A 20611-nucleotide genomic window follows, 5' to 3' on the forward strand; every position below is an offset into this window, starting at 1 on the left:
GAAAACTGGTTAGAGGTTCCTGCAGTTGCAGTCCTACCTGCTCAAAAACTTGTGTCTTCTGTGCATGCAAAAGATCTTCCTCCTATAAAAAATGGCAACAAAAGGTTTAGAAGAAGCTTAATAAGCTCAGGGATACAGTATCATACTAACCTAATTTAACTATTCCTGGTTAAAACTAGATGTTTCCATTCAACAGGAACCTTCTACTTTTATTAAAAAACATTTTCCTGGGTTTGAACAGTACATTTTTTTCTTTTAATTTAGAAAGTTTAGAAACATTTCCAAATGTTTGTCAAATAGCTTTTAAATCCAATCACTTGTACAAATGCCTCTAACTATAGCTTGCTGGAATTTTGTCCCATTCTTCCACACAAGAATGGTGAACCTGGTTTTAAGGTCTTCCCACAGATCTTCTATTGCACTGAGATCAGAACGTTGCAATCAGAGATTGTCAAGGTCGGAACCTCCAAGGCCAAGACCAAGATAGAATCCACAACACCAAGAGAAAGGTTGAATCTTTAGAATTTGAATTTGGGAATATTGTTTTTTTTTCCCCTAAAAAAAGATAACATTTTATAGCACAAAATTAATCTAAGAATGATTACTTGTCCAATTAATGCTACTTATTCATATTAAATAAGAAACAATTTCTACATAACTGTATAAGCACAACATTCTAATGCCCCATACCACAATCTGTGCAAATATTCTTGTGTATAAATATTTTTCTCTATAACTGCACAGTCCTTTTATATTGTTTTTGTAATATTTTTTCCTTTTTTTGGACAATTTGCCTGTACTGTATTGTTTTATATTGTTTTGAGCTGCTGAAACATTTTGTTGTACACTTGAGGAACAATGACAAATAAAGACTTCTGGCTCTTCTTCTGATTCTAGATCAAGCTAACAAGTTCTTGAAAGCAACAATGCATTGATACTTACTAATTTAAAATGTACTTTTAAAAACATAGTCTGACATATATCATTACTGATCAGAAAGAGTGTTTATTAATAGTACTGTAAAGCACTTTTTTTGTAAAACTTGGATAAATTGGTACATTATGATTTATTTTAATAAGACTGAATATGCTAGGGGAAAAAAAGGCATTTGTTTAACGCCTGCACAGTGTTTGCTTACTCTACGCTAACGGCTGGTTAGCTGGATGGATAAAAATGCATTCTTTGGTCAAAGACCAGATGATATATTATTATTGATATTTTTCTGATGCTACACAGAGTGCATAAGGAATTTTCTTTAAAATATTTTTTTTTCTTTTACTTGAAATGGCAGCATGCAGCTATATTCACATTACTTAAGTCAATTTGGCTTGAAATTTAGTTTGCTCCTTTTTTACTGATGTGGACCTGAAGCAAAAGTCAGGTTCTATTTCTGAGTAACTACAGGCTTTTGGACGATCCCAACAAAATTTTTTAAACCAATAATACAAGACAGAACTCAAGAAAGAGGCATCTTCTTCTGTGACAAAGTTTGTTCTTGAGTCCTCCATCCCTGGATATGATGGCTGCTAAACAATGACTTTGTTAAACTTAAGCCCCTTTGTAACTAATCAGGTATCATGCTTACGGTTGGTGTCCCTTTCAGAAGACCCATTTCAGCCCAAAATTTAAATCAACTTCTTCCTCAAAAGTTTTATGACTTTATCTTTAATGGCCAAATATAAATATTTAATCAAGACATGGATTTTCTATTAAAAAAACAAAGATGTTTTGAGATCAAGTGTCTAAGTTGACATTTTCTGGGGACGAAAGGTAATAAAAAAATTTAACTAAAAATTTTGTGCAGAGTGACTAGTTTCTCACATTAACTTTTATGGCAAGAGGTGATTGAAAAAACAGTTTCAATGAAAATAAAAAAACTCACCTGAAAGGCATTCGGATATTCATGAGCTCTGCATAGCGACAGAGAACATCCCACGGTGCATGCAGTTTCAGGAAAATCACATCGCTGTTTGTTAAACAAGCCTGTGCAGGGTGGAAAACAGACATGGAGAAAACAATTTCAGCACCCAGGACAGCTACTTTTCCCCAGGTTGCTCAGGAATGTCTCCTCTAACACAGCACCATGCATATTGTACTCATCTCAGCACTTTAGGTCCTTAAATTTCTATCACACTCCATCCATCTTCTCCTGTTTATTCCATTATACAATACTTTTATGTAGTTTTATGCCTCTACTATGAACCTGATGCTGATTGGCTGCTTTCAAGCAAAATATATTTGGTAACACTGATCACAGATACAATGGTTTTAGAATCTCTAAAAGACATGGGAGGTAGATCTTTTAGCTTATGTAGCTATAGGCTTAGACTGGTGGAGGACAAAGGGACCACTTTTTATCATTCTGATTCATTATATTTCTTTTTACCAATTTGCCATTTTTGTTATTTAAAACCATAACTTTATATTCTCTGTTATTTTATCATCACAGTAGCCTTACCTGATCCTATTTGGCTGTGAGATCATCCTGGAGGAAGTCAAAAACTGGGGTTCTGTCACCAACAACTTTAAATAAAATAAAAGTGTTGTGTCTGTTTTTCTGTGTTTAGTCCTGTTTCTCTCCCCTGCGCTCAGGGTTTATGGAGACTAACTGTATGTGCTCTCTTTATTTCCTATTTATATGAAAAGCCTAAGAGAAGAGTTCATCTGCTTAACTGTTTCTTTTCTAGGCAGAGCCACTTATGGACCTAGTTAGCTGTTATCTTTTCCAACATAGAAAGTATTCATGGATTATTTATTTTTGATCTTTTGCAAAAGATTATTGCTTCTATGTTCCTTTTGTAATGGCTGCATCTTTGTTCTTAAACTCCCCATTCGGCCTCAGCAGAAAGCCGCTCGCACTGGGCCTGGTTCTGCTTAAGATCTCTTCGTGTTAAAAGGGAGGTTTGTTTCTCTCTACTGTTGCTGTATGCATGCTCGGTGTGAGGGATTGCTGTAGAGTCACTGAAAAAATGCTAGAGAATATCTACTCTCAACACATACTACAACGAGGAGGAATAAATGATGCAAAGTTAATGAATTAGTTGCAATCAGCTGGCTTTCCTTTGATAGATTTTTGACCAGTTTGACTGTATGATAAAAATAGTCTCTGTTAAGTTCCTTCAGAAAGCATTTGTTGTGAATCAGTGCTACATAAATAAACTAAGCTCTTGTCAAAAGTTCTTGTGATAAAAAGGTTTTCTTTTATTTTTTTTACCTCTTTTTCCAAGCGCAACCCTTCAGCACGGATGTTCCGCTCAAATATCTCCCTCTTCTCAGACTGGGAGCTGGACTTCCTGTAAACCAGGATGTAGTCTATGAGACTTTTTCCATCGCTGAAGCAAAGACCAGTGGATTTCGCACTCCTCTATGGACAAAAAGTCACAGAGACAATTTTTCTAATTCTGTTGGAAATAGTTTTTCTTATTCATTTATTCATTTTATCTTACTGGCAGGGTGCTGTACCTCTGGGATGTCTAATTGTGATTTGCTGTTTTCATCAAGGATGCTGCTGTGAGTTCCAGGGTTCTGAAGGGTAGCGTCATCATCTCTGGATGGGCTGCTGATGCCATCTGATGTTTCTTTCTGTAGCACCACATTAATGCCCTTCACAGCTAATTTATGATAAATAAGAAAATAAAATGACCTGTTAAAGAAGATCCCCATTTTTCATTTTTCATGCTCGACTCAAACTCTCACCCAGTTGAGGGACATTGCCTTGAATGCTGGAATCCGAGGTTTCAGCCGAGGTCTCCTTCATGACGTCCTCCCTCTCACAGTACAGAAAAACGAGAGGTCTGTCTGCTGGCTGGTAACCAGAGGCAGAGGGCTGCAGCAGCTCTCTGTGTTGGTGGGGGCTCTGCTGCTTGGGCTCAGATCCATGTAGGGACAAACTCACATCTGCAAAAACACAAGGAAGCTCACCCGGAGTTTTTCTTTGTGCCTTGCCCTTATGGGACAAAAAATAGAAAATTATAAACACTATGTGCTTTGTTCTTTTGATATGAAGGGATTCAGAGTTATAAAAGCACTTCTCTCTGCTTTAAAGAGAAATAGAATATTTATTCTATTCCATTCCATTATACTGGTTCTAAATATCATCCCTATTCTTAGACATGCATTCAGGGTTTTATTTTTTTGTTAACTGTGCAGCTTTATTCCTTCATGCTGAGGAAACAAAAATGGCTACCAGCTAATCCACCAAATACGAAGCAACATTTTTCCATTGTGCTGGTCCAGAATGTCTATCAGGGCACACCAAGGAGACGGTTAACCGTCCGTCTCTACAGGATCAACAAGAGGACAATGCAGAAACAATCAACCAGAAACACTGTAGTAGAGATTTTGCCTATTTTGTAGCATATTTTGTCCTTTATAACAGGAAAAGAATGCAATATATCTGCTTCTTGTGAGTTTGAACACTGGGAGACAGATCACTAACCTACAGGGTGGATTCAATTTTATAAGGACCAGTGCTTCTAAAAAGGATAATTGGACCTTGGATAATCGAGCAGGTTTGTTGTTTTCTTTTTATAAACAAATAAATAAAAAGGCGGTTTTCTTTTATCATTAAATACCTCTTACTTATCTTTTATAGGAGGTTCAGAAATACAGACTAAAGCATTTTTTGCAAAGGACCAGAAGTTTTGGAATAAGTTTTTCGGGACAGACGAATCTAAAATGTATATTTTTCTTTGTTTTTGTCTAGATTGTTAATATTGCCACAATGTATGGTTCTTTTACAAGGCAGTGATGGAACATTAATTATAAGTATAAAAGAACTCCTGAAACAAAATAAATTATATAAGACTTTTTTTTTTTTACCTTATTTTTGAAATCTTGGTAAGATCTAGAGATGCGGACAATAATTCAGCATACTTTTTGGAACATCTGATGTTATGAAAGAGCACAATAACTTTTAGCCAGGGAAGACTAAAAATAAGCATGTTGGGAGCTGGAGAAGTTCCACCTTCCTCCAGCAGAGTCCGCCGTGGATCCTTCTGAGTGAGCCTCCTGCACAGCTGCAGCCCATCAGATCATCAGAGGATCCACTACATAAGCTGTCTTCAGACCTTGCCTCAACGCCGCAGTGTTGATCCAGTTGGTCAGCGCCTAAGCCTAGACTCTCAGTGAATCTTTGTGACTTTGAATCCAGCCTGGATTCTAACCGTTGTCTCTATCTTCCAGGAAACCAGTTTCTCCTCTGTGAAGCTCTGGAAGAGTTAACCTGCCGAGCCGACCCTCAGAGCCAAACCCGAAGAACCACAGTGAACTTCCATGCAGCTCAGGACTAAGAGCTGGAAAACCCAAAGCCAAGGTCTGCTCAGTACTAGATGTAAGACGCTGAAGCAGCAAGCGGACTCTGCTGATCAACTCCTCTCCAGATCCAACAGTGACCCTCCCAAAGCTAACCACAGGAACCCTCAAGGTACAATCAGTTATAATCAAGAAAGCAAGCTCCAACGTGCAACGCTAACTGAACTGTCTCTCACGCAGACTCCGGTGAACCAGTATCCAGGCCCGAACCAGAACCAGTATTATCAGTGTGCTTGTGTTCAAATAAACTTGTTGAACTTTTATTCCTGTGTCCGTCAGTGGTGTTTTGCATAATTGGGTCACTCTTAGAGTACCCATCATGACAAAGCAGCCTGCAAGAATCGCTTCTTAGGAAAATTTCCCAAATAAGGGAAGAGATTACTGTGTTCATTAATGGTAATATAATTGTGTTTATTAAAACACATACACGTCTCTTTATAATGTCAAACATAATCTCAAGAAACTTGCTGAGTAAGCAAATTACAGTTATAATCATTCAACTAATAATCATTCATTTGACCCTCGATTTGAATTACTATAACTTCCAAATCTAGCTATTTAATATATTCATAATCTTCTGGTAAACTTGCACATCACTAATAATGAAAAACAAGACAGTTTTATTCATAATGCACAATACATGTACTGCAGTTTTCCTATATCAACTCACTGCAGTTAAAAGAGCTTAAAAGCACAAAAAGCAGAGAGAATTAAATAAACCCTTTATGGACAGGTATTCCTGGATTTAACCAATAAGGCCAATCAGGTCTTACTTCTTTCTCCTCTTAAAAAGATTTACTAATTTTCTGCTCTTATAGTTCAGCTTTAAAATATATATATATATATATATATATATATATATATATATATATATATATATATATATATATATATATATATATATATATATATATATATATATGTGTGTGTGTATATCTATATATATATCTATATATATATATGTATATATATATATATATGTGTATATCTATATATATATATATAAATGCATACAGATGCATTTACAGCCCCTGGAAAAATATATGAATGGTAATGGCAATAATAACATTAAAGATCTCCGGTATCCCAACGTATAGGAATCAGTGGTAATCCATATTTGGCTTCAGGACAAGTGGATAAATGTGGATCCCTATTAAAAATGTGCATAAAATCTATTTCCCGAAGAGCAAAATATGTACAGTTTTTTTATAAGTGGTCTACCGCTTCAAAAGGCCCTCTGTCTTAATGTTTTTTTTTTTTATTTCTATTATAATAGTTTTCTTTCAACCAGAGTAACACCTATATATTTAATTTGTTTTCAGTCTAGCCAAAAGCCTTAAATTAACTCAATCTAATCGAGTCATTTTCTTTTTTTTTTACCTGCAGTTTTTGATGCCTGAATATATTGTGACACTAGTGTGACTCAGCTGTTTTTTTTTTTCTGCTGAAATGTAGTAAGAGAGTCAGAATTGGGGAAAGCCGTGGAACACAGGAGCCCATGGATGCAGCAGAGTAAGACATGAAACGAATGCTCAGCATAGTCTTCTTTTATGGGGTTCTGCTTTGCTGGGTTTTAGCTAATTAAATCCGAGCTGAATCAAAGAGCAAGCTAAAGCTGCTGTCACATTGTAAGCTATTTTACCATGTAAGCTGGAATATTAAAGAAAAAAAGGTGTTAGGATTGGTAAAACAAGGGGAAATTAAGCTGAAACATTGAAGTTTGTGTGTTGCTTCTGATGCCATCATAGTGCATTAATTTTGGGATCACTTTTACTACAACAGGACAGAGGACATTGCTCAGTTTATGATGCCACTATTGCTCCTTATTCATCTTTTATAACATTTGTCCTAAATTTATGCATTACCTTACCCTTTCTGGATGGAATGCTTTAGAGTAGCACAAAGCTGTAGCACAATTAACTACATGAACCAAAAAATAGGCCTTTCCATCTGTTTCACTTTGAGTTTCAAGCATTATGTCTGCTGAGGTGAGGGAATCTTCATCAGTGGATACAAAAGCATCTGTATAGTTAAGTGTGAACAATTAGCAACATTAGCAGTATTAATAACACTGTGAATGATCTAATAAAACAGAAAGTGTTTTATTTACTTTAGTTAAAAAGTAGAATTATAAGATTAGATTTTTGTCTTAATTGTAAAAATAAAGGAATAGTATGGCAATACTTTTTCAAGGGATTCAGACAGAATGGCAGAGATTGCTCAGTTTCTAGAGGATAGTAACTCTCACAGACATCAGAAATTTTTTTTGTCCATTTTACTAAATATATAAGGTATTGATGACCCTCAAGATGGAAGAACCATTTCACTTAACATAACAAAAGTTTTTATAAACAGGATTACAAAATAAAGCTCTAACTTCCACTATTCAATGCATTAATGACACCAAATACCTTTGGAACCACAAAAACTCAACTCCCACTTTCATTAGTGGAAATTGAACTGTTTCCTATAAAAGTTAGCTGTCAGGGGACTACGACATTATATATTGGCGTACATTATGCTTCCAGCCTGCATCCCACTGTTACAGGTCAAACAATGTGACCATCAAACTTTAACAGTGCGACTGCAAATGTGTAACACAAGCCACATCTGAGGCCACATGAACTGAAAGGAACAGACATAAAAGAAAAGGTAATCTGATCTCAGTTTCACCGCTTTCTCTGTCATCTACTTGTAAGTTTGTATATACATATAGTTTGTAAAGACAGATCTGAATTTATTTTATTAAGTTGTCGATCCATAATGCGTAGGTGTTAGTAAAGGTTATTAGTGGGAAATTACAATAGACTTGTGGCTCTTTAGCCAATTCCATTTATGTTTTTTTATTTATTTTAAAGATTGTCTTCAGGGTGAAAATATCCTACTAAACCATTTTAAACTGTGGTATTACGTCATTTGCTGGTTCTTTAATGCTGTCAATGTACTATGAAAATTTTAATTAGGAAAAAATTAAGTCTTATATCCAAGGCATAAAAGCAGTACCCACAAACATAGGTACTTTAAGCTAATTAAGGCTTTTGTGTCAAATTAAAACCCCCAAAAAGAGAATAAAATATACTAAATAACTATTTATCATATGCAATGTGCAACAATGTGTTTCCACCATTATGCTGTGGGTTTAAGCTGAGGTAAATACGGTCCTGCAGATCATAACTAAAATCTGTTTTATTCTGTGAGGCTTGTGTTACAGATGAATAATTACAAACTTGAATGGTTTTGCAATCTACTCTTTAGATAGAAGAGGGTCTTTTTCAGCCAACCATTTCAAATAGTCAAGCTTTTCTCGGTTTTTTAGCCTTTCTGACACAAATTTGAACATTTAAAACACTAACTTGTAAAATCGGAAATGTGGGATTTTTGCAAATTCACCCACGTACAAAATTTTAATAAAAGACTAGATTTACTAATAGTGCAAGATACATAACATGGCGAACATGGACTCATCCTGGGATATGGGTATGTTGCTATTTGTATGTAGCTTGTAGATGTTAGCAGCAGTGTTGCACCGATACCGATACCAGTATCGGACGGGGCCCCGATACTGCCCTAAAATGGTGGTATCGGTATCGGCGAGTACCAACAAATAGGGCACCGATACCATTTTGAGAGCCATAAGTTTATTCAACTATTGTCACCCACTCCTGGTAGGCAATAAAAAGTTCTACTGGATTCACTTTGTATTAGTTTTTTTCCTGCTTCACAAAGGTAGGCAGCAGCTTGACAAAGCCATGATGGCAATTATTTTACATTATTATGGTATCGGTATCAGCCGATACTGCACAGCCAGGTATCGGGGCCAAAAAATGGCATCGGCGCAACACTAGTTAGCAGTAGACCCAACAGAACCAGAGAAGCACTTATTTGCAAGGTGGGATCTCCACAGACAGGACGCGTCTCCCCAGGATCTGACCCATAGCCAAACTCAGGTGCATTATCTGGCAAAAAGAAGCTGTGGCCTTTATGGGATGATATTTCCAAAGCGGGGAACATAGTCAGTGACTGAAGACAGTGAGGTCAAAGCACCCTTAAAACTGATTGAAGTACCCTTAGTTTCCAAAGGGAGGTCTACAATAAAGCATTGTTTCCTTCTCTGGTTCGCCCCCTTCCTATTGTCCATACAAGTGTCATGTTTTTCAGTTCAGCGCCAAGCAAGAAACTATGCAATAACATATAGAAAATACAATTCATCTGATCAGGTAACATTCTGCCATATCTACATGGCCGGTTCTTATTCTCATTCCATTTGTTGGTACTGTGAAGCCATGAAGCAAATTTTCCCGCGTATTTTCAGTGAGAAACATTGATCTCTCGCTATTTAATAGCGTTGTCGTAGAAATTAAGTTCCCTGAAAATAATGTTCCTCGTTTAAAGTTGGAGTTATGTCATGATAACTGGTAATGATGTAGTGATATATTAGGTGGTTTCTCTTTGCATCATTGTCTGGCTGATTCATTTAAGGACTTACTGAGGGAGCTTGTAGTGAAAGTCAGATTTTAAGGATTTTCTGGTCCGGAGATTAAGACATAAAGCAAACCATCAAACAAAAAGCTATTAAGGTTTTTTTTAAGACCTTAGCTTAAAGCTATTAAGGTGTTTGGCTTAGACAAATGTTCATGTTCTCTAAGCTAAAACAAGGCTTTGCTTTTGGTTCACTCTATAAAGCCACAAACTTAACGCTATGTCTGACATTTTGAATTAAAAAGCTTCCTGGATAGGAAGCGAAATGTTTTCAAACTCGGAAACAAAGTCCAGTGGATTTTTTTTTTTTACGTTTTTGGAATCACCTTAAAACTATGTATGATTTTTTTGTTTTGTTCTGTTTATTTTTTTAACATTTTTATTCTTTTTTACACTAAATATAAAGGGTCTAAATGTTCCTCTTTATCTTGTTTCACCACAAAGCAAATATAAATCAAACCTTTGTGTTCTTCTTGGTCAGCTTTGGTTTTGGCTTCGTTATGGTCCTATGACCATGAGGCCTCATTGCACAGCCTATTTTTTATCATTTATTCATGATCTGTGATTTTTACTAAGGTATTTGAGGCATATAGATGTTGTTCCTGCATCTTTTTCTTTTAGTTTTTTGGAAGTCCTTAGGAATATGTTCTAGCCATTCCAGATACAATTAAATTTTTTGAAATCTACTTCGGAATTTCTTTAAATATAGATATTTCCTGTTGCTGTTAAGTGTTTTGACCCTACTACATGCTGACAAACAGGTTCTATCATGCTTTCCTTTTCATTCTAAAGCTTTAGCAGTAATGGAAGCCATATATTAGTTAAAATTGGCATTCAGTTTCTAATCAGTTACTCCCTGTCTGATGTAAAAAAAAAAAAAGATTCCTGCTTTAGTTGTTCTCATTTAAAGCATGTGCCTGCTTTTAGATTATCTATGACACTGAGAGGAGAATAGAATAGGAGATGGAGGGGGTGGGTGGTATGATGCTCAGAGGATCAAGTGTCAGGAAAATCATTCACTCCATCCGATGAGCCCATCATTTTGTTATTTTCCATCAGGAAACATGGAGATTTCATGCTTCCTGAGCTGCCGCTGGCGCACAGACAACACACTTCCAATAGACACTTACTCATACTGCTCGAAGTCAATTACATGACCTATATGTGTGTCTTTGAAGTAATGCATCATGGATGATGGAGAGGTAGAGTGTATAGAAAAGAGTTACCACTACAGCAGATGGGGAGCGAGCGATTGAAGGTCATTTGCTCGCATGGTCAGAGGAAGCTGAGTGTGAGGAATGAGCCAGATTAAAGACAAGTGAGAGGAGGAGGAGGACATGGCAAGACATGAAAGAGAGCACTGCAGCACTCTGAAGAACAAGCTGCCTTTGCTTCAAGACAACTTGACAACACTCACCGTGTAAAGGTGGGCAGATTTAGAGGGAGCTTCACCCCTCATAGCGGAGAGGGGGAGAAGGGAAGGGGAGGAGGGCTTCCCGGCTGAGCTGAAGCAAATGCCAAAACAGCCAGAGGACTCCTCCACATACAAACATGCAAACAAACACACAAACACTGAAACCCAACGATCAGCCCTCGCTTCCCTCCAGAGGCAGCATGCAAACAAACCGAGCGTCCCAAGAGGGTAAAACAGCATTCCCACTTTCTTTTTTTTTTTTACCCCCTTCTCCCCATCACTGCATCGAGCCAATCAACATCCCAAACACGCAGAAGCGCACGCATACTCTCTGACTGCTCTGTCAAGCTTGCAGGCACATTCAAAAGATCCTCAAAGAAAAGAGAAGAAACGCATAAGCAGGATGTTTACAGTTTTAGGGAGAGAGAGAGAGATGGAGTGAGGGGGTGTGCGTGCCGCTCATCAGCTTCTCCGGCAAGACTTTCCTGCCAGCCAATCAGAGGTCATGCAGCTCTGACAGCGGGCCTATAGGAGCAGAGTGCTGGCTATGGCAGTGTTGCTGCAGCACGGCACAATGACAGTTGGCACCGATTACATTTTCAGCAGGTACCATTAATGGAGACTCAAGGGCACATATCCACACGGAAATGAGGGAGCATGTCAAATTAAAGTCTACAGAAGACCATTATACGGCAAACAGAAACAACGACACAGATATTATTCACTTACTTCACAGTTTATAGAAAATTGATTTTTAAAAGCTCGGATTTTGACTTAAAACTGTGTGAAATGTTTATCATTTTCACAATTATACGGAAAAAAGAAACATAACTGCAAATTCATTATGCCAATGTTTGAATCTAACCTAATTAGTTTGCAGGAGCAAAAATCACTTAATAGAATAAAACCATTAAAATAACAAAAACCCCTACCATCACCTACTAGAAGTTATTAACAGAAAAGTCACAGACAATCTAGAAAGGGTTAAAACATTTTCTGCCACAGTACCCAAATTACTCCAAGAGTGTATTACGCACTCATCCAGGAGCCCTGCAAGAATCCTCCACAAAATCAAATGTATTTACGGCAAAAACGATGGGAAAATATTCTGTAGACGGTAGAGGACTATTTCTAAGAATTTGTGCCCAGTGGAAAAAACTAAAAGACACAGGCAGTACAGTGTGTGTAGATAACATTTATAAACTAAATTTATAAAAAGATTCCAGAATAAATTCTTTTATCTTGTTCCAGCCACAAGGTATGTTTTATTTGAATGAACATTATAACATTAAAGTTATAATGAGCGGAGAATATAGCATATGGTTTTCAAAGTATAAACACATAAACAAATGTTAATATAGTTATCCTTCTGAGAAAGCTAGTTCTATAACCAGCTGCATTTATAGCTGCAAGTTTCTTTGGGGATGCTTCAAAAAGCAGCTTTACACGTCGTCTAGAGGCTCTAACAGGTTTTACTTCAGGTTTGCCATATATTTAAGTCTATGCATCTTTTACTAATCAGCTCTGTCCAGCTTTCCTGTCCCCTGCATGCATCCAGCCACCATGTTTTCTGCATAGTTTTTGTATGCATTGTTTCCAAAATTAAGTTTGCTTTAATAAGAACAGATTAAAATGTCTTCTTCTTTTATTTTGGAAAACATAAAATATTTGTTTTTGACCTGTTTTGAAAGAAATAATATTTCGTTCTGTATCTCTGCTTCTGTCTCCTTGAACCCCAGTCGGCCTCAGCAAATTGCCGCTCACACTGAGCGTGGTTCTGCTAAAGGTTTCTTCCTGTTAAAAGGGAGTTTTTCTTCTCCACTGTCGCTACAAGGATGCTTGGTTTGAGGGATTGCCACTGAGTCAATGAGTTGATGCAGTATGCTGGTTTTCCTTAGATAGAAAACTTTGTAGCCTTATTATCTGGTTAAACTGTCTCTGTAAAGGGTCTTGAGATGACATGTGTTTTAAATTGGCGCTATATAAATAAGCTGAATTGAATTGAAATTGAACTTCAATTTTCAAATGACAGCAGAATCTCCTGTCTAAGCAGTGGATCTCTGCTTCTCCTCCATCATAAAGATGTAGCAGCTAAGCTGTTGACAAGTTTTTTTCTTTCAATTCTAACCAGATCACCAGCCTTTAAGCAATTCCTCATGTAGCCTGGAAACCAGCTTATATGTGCGCCATTACAATATCTAACCTACTTGTGCTGCTGTCACAAAGAGTCTCCTGACTGGCACTGCAGGTTGGCAGCGGATTGATGGACAGAGAGGCAGGGCAGGAGACCGGCTCTGGATGGTCCACAATTGGCAGGGCTGCTGAAGCCTCGGAGTGAACACCGTCGGGACTGGGGAGGTTCTGGCTGCTCGATTCGACTGGACTCTTCCAGTGGGAGAAACCGATTTCCACCTGACCCCCGAGATCAAACCCTGTCAAACAAAACATGCAGGATACAGACAGGTGATTGGGACTCTGAGCAGATGTGAAGAAGGTTTTGGTAAAACAACACTGCCCTCTTCTGGTGCCGGATCCAAAATGTTAACAAACCCTAAGAGGTTATAAAGATAATATGCAGAAGATTGTCAATAAAAAAGAATAAATATAATAAAGTAATCATTTTAAATATATTCAGAATAACAGTAGTTTTCCAGTGCAGGTTTAGCAGAGTGAAATGCTCTGAGGCTCCTCTCTGCCACTCTTATTATCTGCTGCTCTCTTGCTTTGTGAAAACCTGCAGACTGCTGATCTGGCCTCCAGCCTTCGATTTTCCCTCTAAAGGCTTTTCCTTCAGCATTACAACATCTCCAAGACTGGTGACCCAATGGAGCTGAGCTGTCTGCTGCAATCTGATTCAGTTTTGTCTTTTAGAAAGTGATGGCTTGAACACGGACATCATGCTTAGAGACAAGCTAAAACTACTGAAATATTATTTCATTCAATGTCATTCAACACAGAATAAATTATGAATCCGAAGTGGATGCTTTTTAACCTGAATGAAGTAGTAAAGTGATGTATTTATTGAGGTTTAAAGCCCCATTTTATCCAGAAAAGGTGGAGATTTACTAAAGTACAGGTAAGAGTAAAGATTGCATCGAAAAGACACTTAATTTCTTCTCATTCTGAAGTTAAATCTGACTAACAGTGGGCTCTTCAATTAAATCTCTAAAAATTAGTCTCTATTTTGTAATTTAAAAATATTGAGAGAAATAATGGAATAATGTAGCTTTGCAGCCTTTTGATAGGCTCGTTTAAAGTATCTAAGTAAGTAGGAGCCAGTAAATGTGTTTTAATGGAAGACCTTAAACATATTGCTTGCTTGTGTGGCCTATTTCTGACTTCTTCCAAAACTAAATCCGAACCGTTTGGCGGGGGGCTACTTAAGTAAAACCTTCTACAAGGAGTTGCTGGTTATCTTCCCAACTTCTGTTAAGTCTATTTTGGGAGTTCTAGACTCAAACAAATAAGTAGACGATATCTGCAGAGAGAATAATCAGGGTTGACCTTCCCACCATCCAGAGCATGTGCAGATCTAGGGTGAGGATAAGGGCTGATAATACCTCTATAGACTCCACATATCCTGGATACAAACTCTTTAGACTGTACCTCTTAGGCTGGAGAAAATTGAATTATGAAAACTATAAAAACTATGTCTAAGAGCTTTCTTCCTTGAGCCTGTTACCCCATGAAACCAATGTATCCAGTACCTTCCTCCCTGCTCAGTGAGCAAAACATAACAGGAGCTATTACAAACTGCCTTCCTTTCTTTTTATAAATGAAATGTCAGTACACAAACGTGTACATTCTGTTCCTTCTATTCTTTTTTCCTATAGTTTATATCTATACTTCATGTCTGTATGAACTGAGTAAATTAAACCAAAGTCACATGTCTTTGTACACCCAGTCTTGCGCAAATAATGTGTTTAGATTGTAATGAGTATTGTTGCATTTGAAGGAAAACGGGGCTGAGAATACTTTATGTGAAGCACACCATGTTTTATTGGTGTTTTGCTGCAGGGGAAACTGTTGTACTTCACCAAAAGGAGGAAATCATGTGAAAAGAACATTAGCTTGAAATATGGAGGCAACATCTCAGAACAGCAGCCAGGAAGTTAAAGCTTGGTTTAAAAGGGACCAAAGGATAAAGATGCCCCCAAGTTAGCAACAAAGGGGCCCTAAGATTACAGTTTTTTTTTTTAAGCCATTTGAGCCGAAAGAACCCTTTTCATTCTCAGATAGAAAGAGTAGAAGATTGCAGAGATAACAAATCTGGTAACTCTGTTCTGCCAGAAGATTTATTTAAATAGACGATTAAAATGAAAGGATTTTGAGAGGTTTGTTGAAGGTTAACCAAAATGTTAAACCCAAATCTTAGTTTATACTTAACTGTAGCCTATATGAAGAACAGAAAAACACAAAAATAAACATCTAAAGTAACATTACTGTATTGTTTTTAAAGTAGAAACAAATCTAGTCATCCAAACTAGATCAAAAGCATTATAATTTTATGTGGTACAAATAAATGTTACTTGATGTGTGTTTTCAAAGAAAGTAGTCCAATTGTATAAGAAAATTAGCATGGGTTCTAACATGGAGCCTTGTGGTACCTCAGAATGGAAACCCCATTGGTATGCATGTCTGGAACCTTTAAGTGCTTTAATGGTTGAGGTATGACAGAAAAATGTGACTGACTGCATCAACGAATGTAGCCAAACCAAACCAAAGACATTTCTGCACTACATTTTGAATAACCCATATTTTACAGCAGCTTTGGAAAAAACAATCACCAGACAAAGCATGGCTGTTAAATAGTTTTATTTATATTTTCTTTTTTAAGTGGATATTATGGTTTTTCTATCACATTTTAAAAATGCTAATCAGGTAAAAATGCAATTTGAAAGTTCTCCACTGAAGGGTGCTAAATAGTACGCATTACTCCTTTAACCGTAATTAAAACTGAAATACTGCGATTTAAACAGTTTTTTTGGCTTCAAAGATGCCACAGAAAATGTGAACATTTAATTTTTAGAACAATGACATCTAATTGGGATGTTACCTAAAATTCATAATGCATAACAGTAGATATGCATTTGTCATTAAATCTACAGCAATACCCAACTTTTTTTGTTGTAGTTTGCCCACAGAGCCAACAGGTCTGTGGATGACTTACTATATCCTTAAGCAACCAAACTCCCCAGGAACCCAGACCAAGATACTGTTTGTGAACATCAGCTCTGCCTTCAACACTTTAATTCCTGCTGCAGGATGAGCTCTTCTTGCTGAGTGTACCTGATTCCACCAGCAGGTGGATCAGTGTTCTTGACAGACAGGAAGCAGCATGAGAACCCCTTTGGTCTCCTTTTGATTGTTGGGAACCATCAGGACCTCAAGCGAGAGCTGAACATCCCATCCACCATTTCACATGATGGACTGAGCTGGGTCTGTGAGATGTTTAAATCTGATGATGCTCTTTAAGACCTTCCTTTATCAGGTATTGGTTTGAAATTATTTGTGTTATATCACTTTCACTGGGTGTTGAGTAGATTTGAAAGGCAAAGCAATCCCTTTCTTGGAGGGTAAACTCTCACATCCAATGCTGCTTTCAAAGAGAACTTCTCTTGGTTTACGTGCTCTATATCTACACATAACTGTAATTGTTCTCTAGGTCCATAACCATACACACTCCGCTTGACTACAGCCAAATAATCTGAGTAGTAAACCATCTGTTACCATTTTTAATGGTTGTTGATCCGAAACCAATGGCCTTCTTTGACCAACTAGTTTAGTTGCTTTTGCAACCAATCTATTCTTAGAGTGTGGGGTAATACTTGACATTATAAACTCATTGTCCAAAAAAACTGAACATGAATTGTAAATGTATATTTCAGCAGCAGCAGAATGAGTCTAAACAAATGTCCAGGTCAATAGAAATGCCCCCCAACCCCCTCACCATTATTATAACTGCATAACCTTATTATGCAGTTTTATTATACAAAATGTACAAATGAAAAGCCTTTTTTCATTCACAGCTTGTATTACTGCCCTCTGTACAGAGGTGAACAGAAGAGCAGGGAAGGTTGGATCAATTATATGATAGCCTCACATATGCAGGTGTATCAGTTACTGATGCACAGTCTAGGGTAGGAAATCAGCTTTGTTATGGTGTTCTTTACACAGCACAGTGAAGCTGCTAGCTGTTTTGGAAAGCATAATTTCTCATGATGTTGCTTGTGTTCACAGCAAAAAAAAAACTGTCTTCAAACATCCTGTTCTCTAGACTGGATATATACGGTACGTCACATGAATACATCATTTGGTATATTCAGATATTATTTCAAATCCTTAAAGTTAGATTCCATCCATCCATCCATCCATCCATCCATCCATCCATCCATCCATCCATCCATCCATCCATCCATCCATCCATCCATCCATCCATCCATCCATCCATCCATCCATCCATCCATCCATCCATCCATCCATCCATCCATCCATCCAATATTTGTAACTTGTATTGTGATAAGGGCTTCAACAGTGAGCCTTTGATTCCATAAAGATTTGAGTGTAAAATGACAAATGTATTAATTCTAAGTGGATAATCTTCAAGAGATTTCATAAAAGTCAATGGAAATGGATGAGGGAGGAGGCGAGGAGCTGTAATGAACACCTGGCCTGTATCCGGATGACCTCCAAAACTTGCAAAGCATGGACATCGTGTGTTCTAAGCAATATATCTCTGTTGCAGTCATCAAAAAAAAAAACGCCCTCCTGGCTCAGTGAGGAGAGCGAGGCCTAGATACGTTAGCTCCTTCACTTCCTCACATCCTTGGAGCTAACCAAACCAGAGGCAGGTGCAGATATCTGGGGCATTCTTTGCATCCTGCTTTTACAGGCCTGAGCCATTCTGTGTGCTCAATAATTGCTCAATAATTGCTCTATGAATGTTCTCTTTGACAAACACAGCAATTAGCCAAAGAACAGTAATTTCTCCTATTTTGAAAGCAAAATATTTTTTATCTGCTTTTTTTCAAAGAGATTCCCAGTGAACGCTTTTTTGAACATTTGTGTTGACAAAACAAAGTTTAGAGAAACAAGTTTAACTTCATGTTTAATCCACCTTTGATATGTAGATACTGGAAGTTTTGTTGATTCCTCTCTGCAAAATAACTAAACCACACTCAGATTTGATGAAGATCATCTGTGAACATTTCTTTTTAAGTTTAAAGTCTTCCTATCCACTCTGATCTGCTTCCCAGTCGCTGTCTCTTTAAGCTGCCACAGTGTTTCACCGTAGAATGGTGGCACAGGATGATTTGTTTGTGAGTCTTTCCTCGACTACATCTGCCTTACTTTTCAAAAAACAGGGCTTCAGACTTGCATACTGCTGTAGCCCTCATTTTCTACATACTTTGGTTGTGGTTTCGACTGTTGATTATGTCAAGAGTGATGGGAACCAAGCTTCACATTCCATATTTGTGCACAAAAACCTGCAAAATAAAGTCACTCTATCTCTGATTTCTATTTATTATCTATTCTGCTCAACTTATTAACTTGATTAATGTTGTTTGTTTCCGAATGTTCTCCAACAAACTGTTTAGGCCTTCACAGAGGAGCTTCATTTACATGTAACATATTGATACACTATATTGCCAAAAGTATTTGCTCACCTGCCTTGACTCACATATGAGCTTAAGTGACATCCCGTTCCTAATCCATAGGGTTCAATATGACGTCGGTCCACCCTTTGCAGCTAGAACAGCTTCAACTCTTCTGGGAAGGCTGTCCACAAGGTTTAGGAGTGTGTTTATGGGAATTTTTGACCATTCTTCCAGAAGCGCATTTGTGAGGTCGCACACTGATGTTGGACGAGAAGGCCTGGCTCTCAGTCTCCGCTCTAATTCATCCCAAAGGTGTTCTATCGGGTTGAGGTCAGGACTCTGTGCAGGCCAGTCAAGTTCATCCACACCAGACTCTGTCATCCATGTCTTTATGGACCTTGCTTTGTGCACTGGTGCACAGTCATGTTGGAAGAGGAAGGGGCCAGCTCCAAACTGTTCCCACAAAGTTGGGAGCATGGAATTGTCCAAAATGTCTTGGTATGCTGAAGCATTCAGAGTTCCTTTCACTGGAACTAAGGGGCCAAGCCCAGCTCCTGAAAAACAACCCCACACCATAATCCCCCCTCCACCAAACTTTACACTTGGCACAATGCAGTCAGACAAGTACCGTTCTCCTGGCAACCGCCAAACCCAGACCCGTCCATCAGATTGCCAGATGGAGAAGCGCGATTCGTCACTCCAGAGAACGCGTCTCCACTGCTCTAGAGTCCAGTGGCGGCGTGCTTTACACCACCGCATCCGACGCTTTGCATTGCACTTGGTGATGTATGGCTTGGATGCAGCTGCTCGACCATGGAAACCCATTCCATGAAGCTCTCTGCGCACTGTTCTTGAGCTAATCTGAAGGCCACATGAAGTTTGGAGGTCTGTAGTGATTGACTCTGCAGAAAGTTGGCGACCTCTTCGCACTATGCGCTTCAGTATCCGCTGACCCCGCTCCGTCAGTTTACGTGGCCTACCACTTCGTGGCTGAGTTGCTGTCGTTCCCAAACACTTTCATTTTCTTATAATACAGCTGACAGTTGACTGTGGAATATTTAGGAGCGAGGAAATTTCACGACTGGATTTGTTGCACAGGTGGCATCCTATCACAGTTCCACGCTGGAATTCACTGAGCTCCTGAGAGCGACCCATTCTTTCACAAATGTTTGTAAAAACAGTCTGCATGCCTAGGTGCTTGAATTTATACACCTGTGGCCATGGAAGTGATTGGAACACCTGATTCCAATAATTTGGATGGGTGAGCAAATACTTTTGGCAATATAGTGTATATGAGATTGAACACTAAATGAATGGACCCTATTTATCTTGATTTTATTTGGGGTTATCGTGACAAAGTTGACTGAGCTACGCTTTAGAAACCTAGAACACTCAGCATCTAAATCAACTAGACTTTTGCCTTTTCTGTGTTTTACTTTAAGCTATAGCGCAAAACAGCAGCAAACATCCAGTAAGAGCAATTCAATGGTTTGAGCCAGAAGGTATACAATCTAGAGGGAAAGCATGGATCCAACCCAAGTTCTTGGTCCTGTAGAATTACAACAAAGTGCTTCAAACTTATCACCAATGTTCATGTAAATCCTTTCCATATTGTCCTTTCCTAAGTTTTACCCAACAGGGGAACACCGACCCTCAGCAGTAAATCCCTATAAAAGAAAAAGAGCCCAGGATTAGAATCCATTAGAACTTTTAAGAGCCTACACTGATCTTGACTTGCCCTCCCCTTTTAAGACAAAAGCCACTGCTAAATCACAGAAGGTTCATTTGATGTCAGATAGAAGGGTAT

The 20611-nt window shown here is 38.0% G+C and overlaps 1 protein-coding gene across 5 annotated transcripts in view; it reads right to left on the reverse strand.

The window, feature by feature from the left end:
• LOC119792922 (anoctamin-4-like) overlaps positions 1-20611 on the reverse strand; it is a 62436-nt gene that overhangs the window by 36226 nt on the left and 5599 nt on the right. For 2 of the 5 annotated variants that reach the window (XM_038299770.1, XM_038299769.1), the window contains exons 3-8: positions 13414-13638; positions 3697-3897; positions 3463-3611; positions 3215-3364; positions 1883-1983; positions 38-82 (exon numbers count right to left, since the gene is read on the reverse strand). In XM_038299770.1, the coding sequence (XP_038155698.1) occupies positions 38-82; positions 1883-1983; positions 3215-3364; positions 3463-3611; positions 3697-3897; positions 13414-13638 (871 nt within the window). Of the gene's footprint in view, positions 1-37; positions 83-1882; positions 1984-3214; positions 3365-3462; positions 3612-3696; positions 3898-11018; positions 11078-11209; positions 11800-13413; positions 13639-20611 lie in introns of those variants that run through there. The other 3 variants (XM_038299772.1, XM_038299773.1, XM_038299771.1) reach the window with 3 other exon arrangements.

Source organism: Cyprinodon tularosa, unplaced genomic scaffold (genome assembly GCF_016077235.1).
Source record: "Cyprinodon tularosa strain WSP-4 unplaced genomic scaffold, ASM1607723v1 ctg434, whole genome shotgun sequence".
Classification (NCBI taxonomy): Eukaryota; Metazoa; Chordata; class Actinopteri; order Cyprinodontiformes; family Cyprinodontidae; genus Cyprinodon; species Cyprinodon tularosa.